The sequence below is a fragment of the Miscanthus floridulus genome, chromosome 19 (genome assembly GCF_019320115.1).
Source record: "Miscanthus floridulus cultivar M001 chromosome 19, ASM1932011v1, whole genome shotgun sequence".
Lineage (NCBI taxonomy): Eukaryota > Viridiplantae > Streptophyta > Magnoliopsida > Poales > Poaceae > Miscanthus > Miscanthus floridulus.
In genome coordinates this window covers 112,438,406-112,443,994 of record NC_089598.1, presented here as the reverse complement: position 1 = coordinate 112,443,994, position 5,589 = coordinate 112,438,406, and the positions used below count along the sequence as shown (strand labels likewise).

Here is a 5,589-nt window from a genome sequence, read left to right as displayed (position 1 = left end):
GCTTTGATTCACGGGGTTAGGTGGTCTCCAACAGGAGACCCAAATTTAAAATGGGTCTCCAACACAAAACCTACACCTCCAACAGAGTATCTATATGAAAGACTCATTTTTGGTGTTAGGAGAGGTATAACCAAAATCTGAGTATCCTCTTTCCTGAAGACCCATTTGCAGAAAGGGTTCTTTTTTAGTTTTATTATTGGAGAAGACAAAAAATAGGTATTGAACCTATAGCGCTACCCAAACATGAAATTGGTCTGGTATCTTGGTTAACGGTTATTGGAGACAGCTTGCATACAAAATGCATATTCCAGAGCTCAGAAATGCCAATATTTTTGCTTCACAATATCCATTATCTCATCCAGAACTTTCCTGCTGTTAAACTTATTTACTTAATAACAAAAGATATAAAGGAAAATATGTACATTATTTTCTGGTGCGTTTTCTTTTGGCACAAGTACTGTAGCGAACAGTGACACCAGCACTATAACTAATAGGAGTTCTTATATGCCGGTGCAGTAAGACTAACATACCAATTACAAAATGAAGCACAATAGCAACAAAGCTGGTTCTGAACATTTTGCAAGGGAGTATGTTCCAACATTTTCCAATCCACAGGCTTCAAATCAGTAGAGCCTGATCCTTGTGGTTATGTGCTGCTGGCATAGAGGGCAGCGCTCCAAATTTTCCCCGCATTCATAGCAAGTCTGTATGCACATGTATGTTAACAGCCTAGAATGCACAACAGCAAATGTCTAGTAAGAACATAGAGTATAGTTGGCTAAAGGTTCCCGCACCTGATGTCCACATCCAAATGCAAGGTCCTTCGATTTATACATGCAGATGGGGCACATCTGCAGGTAAAGTGCGTCAGGCCTCTTAGTTTGTAGTGCACAAAGAACATATGGTGTAGCGCATATTTCATCAGTAGATAGAAACTCAAAACCTCGAATACCCTTTGTTTCAGTATTTGGAAGTCATTATTATGGCCGCAGAATGCAAATATACATGTCCAACAACTTAACTACAATAGCAAGCTTATGACTATTATGGTTGGTAGATCAATGGAACATAAAAAGTTACAAGTGAACTGAGAAAAAGTCAAATTAGACTAGGCATCGTACTCTATGGTAGAAGTTAAAGCAACAAAATGCAAGGGCCCATATAAATAATCCTAATAAGATGCGAGAGCACAGCTAAAGATCAAATCTCCAGTATTGCAGTTTAGCTTTGCATTTGGGCATGAAATGGTGGAGGATGGTCAAAGTAAGAAAGATATACGTACAATTCTGTCCTCTAAAGCTCTTTCTGATGCATAAGTGTCAGGTCTCTTTGGGGCTGCAGGCTGCTGCTGTTTCAAGCTCTCCGAACGTTGTTGAAAGCCACTTGTCTGTTGGTCAAAGCTACTTGATCGCGAATAAACACCAGACTGTTGGCTAAAGCTAGTAGACCGTGAATAAGCAGTCCTTGTCGGTGGTGGCAGAGCAATTCTTGGAGTTATTCTTTGGCGGCGGCTGAAGCAGTAGAAAAAAAAACAATAAAGTGATCAAATAGCACATTATTGCCCAAAGCTCAAAAGATAGTTCTAATGATGTCAGTATAGTATTGGGAAGCTATATTAGATACCCTAAGAGTTGGAGATCAAGTGTTGCTTTGTACTGTGTAGGGATTTCCATCAGCGCTGACAATGCAAATTCTGCCTCCTTTCTGTCAGCTGCTATGCTCTTTGACATAATCTCCATGAAATTCACAAACTGCATAAAATGAAGAATTCTTCCATGCATATTAATTTTTTGAACAAGAACATTTTGTTGTGTATTATAAATAATCGGTAGAACAATCACCTGGAAATTGTCAAATGACCGAGCAGGTATATTGTCATCAAACTGGTGCATCATGTCCCATGGTCCATCACCAACCCCGACAAGAACAATTGACAAGGGGAACTGGCTGATTTTTTTCAAAAGATAGATGTTATTCTGTGTTTGCCTTATTGTGACAGCAGACAAGGTACAGCGTGAAGGTATTATTTTCAAAGCCCCAATAAGATACAGTACCTTGCTCTTACTATTGCATCAATAGTGTCCCGCTCCTGTGGACTTAATTGTCCAGATTGTGTATCGACACTTCGGGTAACCTATAACCAGAAGTTTTATCAAAGCGAAAAAAGGATAAACAATCAAAATGTTACACTAGAAAAGAGCTTTGCTGACAACCACTTAATGATAAGAAATAAGAGGTGACTAAAATCCTTGTATATAAAACTCTCCCTCTTAATTGATAGGCAGAGCTCCTGCCCATTTGCGTTAAAAAAAACAGGTGACTGAAACAAAGGCAAAAACAAAATGATAATGTGTTCGCCAACCTGTCCATCCGCGATTATCAGAAGAACATGATATTGACCACCAGTGCTGTCAACAATTCCAATTGCTGTCTCAATTATTGGAGCGAAAGATGTAGGTCCTGTTACAAAATTAAAACTATACATACTTTAGCATGCACTTCTCTCCCTGATAAACTACTAAAATTTTAGCTACCATGCTTTAGACCTTTAGTACCATGTAATAAATAGCTAGTTATAATATGAGGTAAAATAGCAGCTCTGCTCCTTTTCTCTCTTTTATGAAAGAACAAACTTGGTTTTGGTTCAGAAAAAAAAAAACAAATGAGAGAGAAAAGCCATCTATATTAAATCTTCACTAAACAAACCTGCTAATCGAAGAGTTGGAACAATTTCTCTGTATCTGTCTAGTGCCTCTTCAAATCCGTTGCATGGGCGGTTCTCTGGGTAAAAGCTGAATACCTCCTGATCATGAGTTGATGCTGCTCAGAAGAAAACAGAAGCACAAGATCAACACTGTGCTTTAAACATGTTATTGAAAACTCATCAACTGATCGTCAGAAAAAGGCAACTAAATGATTACCGTCACCAAATCCGAAGCAGGGAATCAAATTATCTTCATCAAATGCTGAAAGTGTCCTTCCAATAATAGATATAGCTTGCTCATATGGGTTTGGAGTGTTTCCAATATCATGCAGGCAGCGGCGATTAAAGGAAATTTTACCTAACATAGACTTTTTTGTAAGTTAAATGAAAACTGAAAAGTATTATGATCCAACATGGAACTTTTTTTGCATGTTTAAACTGAAAAATAGTATGATTCTACAATTGTTGTTTTCATGTTTAAACCGAAAAGTAGTATGATTGAACAACAAATAAAGGCGTCAATTATCAGATCAAAGCAACATGAGTTTTGTTGAGGCATCCTTTCTATACTGAGACAATACTAATTGTTAGCTTATCCTTTTCTTTTGAAGAAGTCCTTTCCCTAACATGGTTTCCTTTAAACAACAGAAGGGAAGTTAGCATGACACTATCATTACAGGTAAAACCGATGTGTTCAATAATAGTAAACCACAAGCTTTGCCATATAGGCAAAGGCAACTAGATCTGAAAAGAAGGTTTGCCCCCAAAACCAGGCAAATCAAGAAATAGTCTGGTAGCTTAGTGTCTAATGTGTACCAGTGCAGCACAGAGTAGACATAGAGAAGCACAAGTATGCATCTAATTAAGTTAAAAAAAAGGGAAATGTCATCTGCTAACCTGTCCATTCATTGCTCTTTGTAAAATCAATGCCTACAATAAGATTTGAAGATTCAAGACCTGCTTGTGCCAAAGCTTCAGTCACCTGTAGCAGTACAGAACCATGGAAAAATTGGTGTAGTTACAACCTCAGGTTCACAGTACTCAGAGAGGAGATAGTGCGCAAGACTGTAATAGATGTCCTATCTCACTGGGCAGTGAGCACTGAAGGAACTGAAGCAAAGTATGAAATTGAATACAGTGACAAGCATACAATCTTCATATTACTTAATACATGGCAGTAACAAGTAGCGAAGAGAGTGCGGAAATACAGCCCTTGTAGGAGTATTTTTTAAACATAGTTTCTTCCAAAGTTCACAAAGAATGATTGAACCAAAAGATGAACAGTGCCATTCTATAGATAAGAGAAGCAGTAAAAGACGAGGCCATGCCATTGCCATCAAGACATACCTGACTCAAAGAACCATAGTCATCCCCAATCCTGGAATACTTCCTCTGCAACCTTGCGGTTGTTTCTGGCTGTACATTGTTCTCTGAAGAAGGTGCATACCTCGAGCTATAACTGGAGGACGTATTTCCAGTGTTTCTCGAGTTATATCCCGATGAAGTACTCCCGTAGTCATAAGAGTAGCCATATCCATATGAAGGCTTGGAGTCCTTTTGCCCCATTCCTCAGCTTGTGCCTCTGGACGAGGCCAACACCCAGATGCGCTTCCTGGTAAATGAGGGACAGAAAAACATCAATGAACTCAGACACGAAAGTAACTGGAATGATTCGCCAAAAAAAAAAAGGTATCCGGAATAAAGCATGCAGTAGCTTATTTAGGAAAAACAGCTTTCTCAATAATTTTCAACGGAACTTTACCCATCAATTTACAAGGAAACCTTTTGAAAGATGCCTTCATGGATGGGATTCCGTTGCCAATAAGGCATACTTCCTAGGAGTACCCTACAGCATCATTTACCTCATTCCATGGTCAAAAATTTTATTTTTCGAACTTTCCATGGCCAATATGCCATGTCGAGTATCGACCATCATAATAGATTGAGAAAAAAAACGTGGGCCAGTTCCTATACAAACATTGACGATATCGAAGGGCGGCTGAATGAAATTCGATTTCGGCATGGCATATAATAAAAATCAAATACTAGTTAGGAAAGAACACAGGACGAACTCACCACTCCACCAGACTCGATTTGATCCAAAAACTGCCTAAGCCAACCGACAATTCGGCGTCCTCGCCAAGAGGAAAGAAGAAGATATGATGCCGGAGGGGATGAGAGAAGTGGGTACTGGGGAGGGGATCAGGGGAGGTGGGTGGATTGGATGAGGACAAACTGCTGGCGTGAGATATCGGGACCGCGTAACAAGAAAACCAAAGCTACTCCACAAGATCCGACCACCGAATCAGCAATCCACGTGGGGCTCGGGCTCGGGCTCACTCACCTCCGCTCCGCTCTTGTCCCGTGCCGTCCAGGAACGCGCGCCTCCACTCCGCTCCGCTCCGCTCCGCGACGAGGGCGAGGAGGAGGACGGGAGTGAGGTGGGCAGCGCACCGGATGAAGCGAGGCGCAAGGGGGCGGGCAGTCACACCGCACCCGCAGCGGATAGCAGACTATAATCGGAGGAAAAGCCCACGGTGAAGTGAGGTCAAGTCAATTGCTCAAGCCGGAGGAAATGCAATGCAATACTGCGTCGGCGGAGGTGGAGTGGTTTCTTGTCCGCCGTGTCTCTGACGCCGCTGCTGGGAAAACGACGCACGACGGAGGAAGCTTCGGCGCGGGAGAGGGCAAGACGATGATTTGGTAAAAGGGCAAAGCTTGTCGCGATCACCAGCACGAGCTCAAAACGTTTGCTGGCGAGTGGTGTTACTGGTGAATCATTATCCACTGACACAGAAAGTCAGTTGCGAGCTGCATTAAAAGCTCGGCTCGCGATAAAGCTGTGAAGCTCGATTGAGCTCGGATTGAGCCTTATTTCCAGCCGA

At 41.4% G+C, this 5,589-nt stretch overlaps 1 protein-coding gene across 2 annotated transcripts; it reads right to left on the bottom strand.

Moving 5' to 3' along the window:
* Positions 1–309: 309 nt before the first annotated feature.
* LOC136527974 (E3 ubiquitin-protein ligase RGLG2-like) lies at positions 310–5,371 on the bottom strand. 2 transcript variants are annotated; one of them, XM_066520844.1, is made up of 12 exons: positions 4,781–5,371; positions 4,052–4,316; positions 3,602–3,686; positions 2,922–3,062; positions 2,707–2,820; positions 2,363–2,460; positions 2,055–2,134; positions 1,842–1,947; positions 1,624–1,751; positions 1,283–1,511; positions 795–851; positions 310–704 (listed from the first exon to the last, which is right to left on the bottom strand). In XM_066520844.1, exons 2-12 carry the CDS (start codon positions 4,268–4,270, stop codon positions 624–626), a joined length of 1,338 nt encoding a protein of 445 aa, XP_066376941.1. In that variant the 5' UTR covers positions 4,271–4,316; positions 4,781–5,371; the 3' UTR covers positions 310–623. The 2 variants fall into 2 exon arrangements, with proteins under 2 accessions (XP_066376941.1, XP_066376942.1); XM_066520845.1 differs by having other exon boundaries at positions 5,049–5,370.
* Between the last annotated feature and the right edge of the window lie 218 nt (positions 5,372–5,589).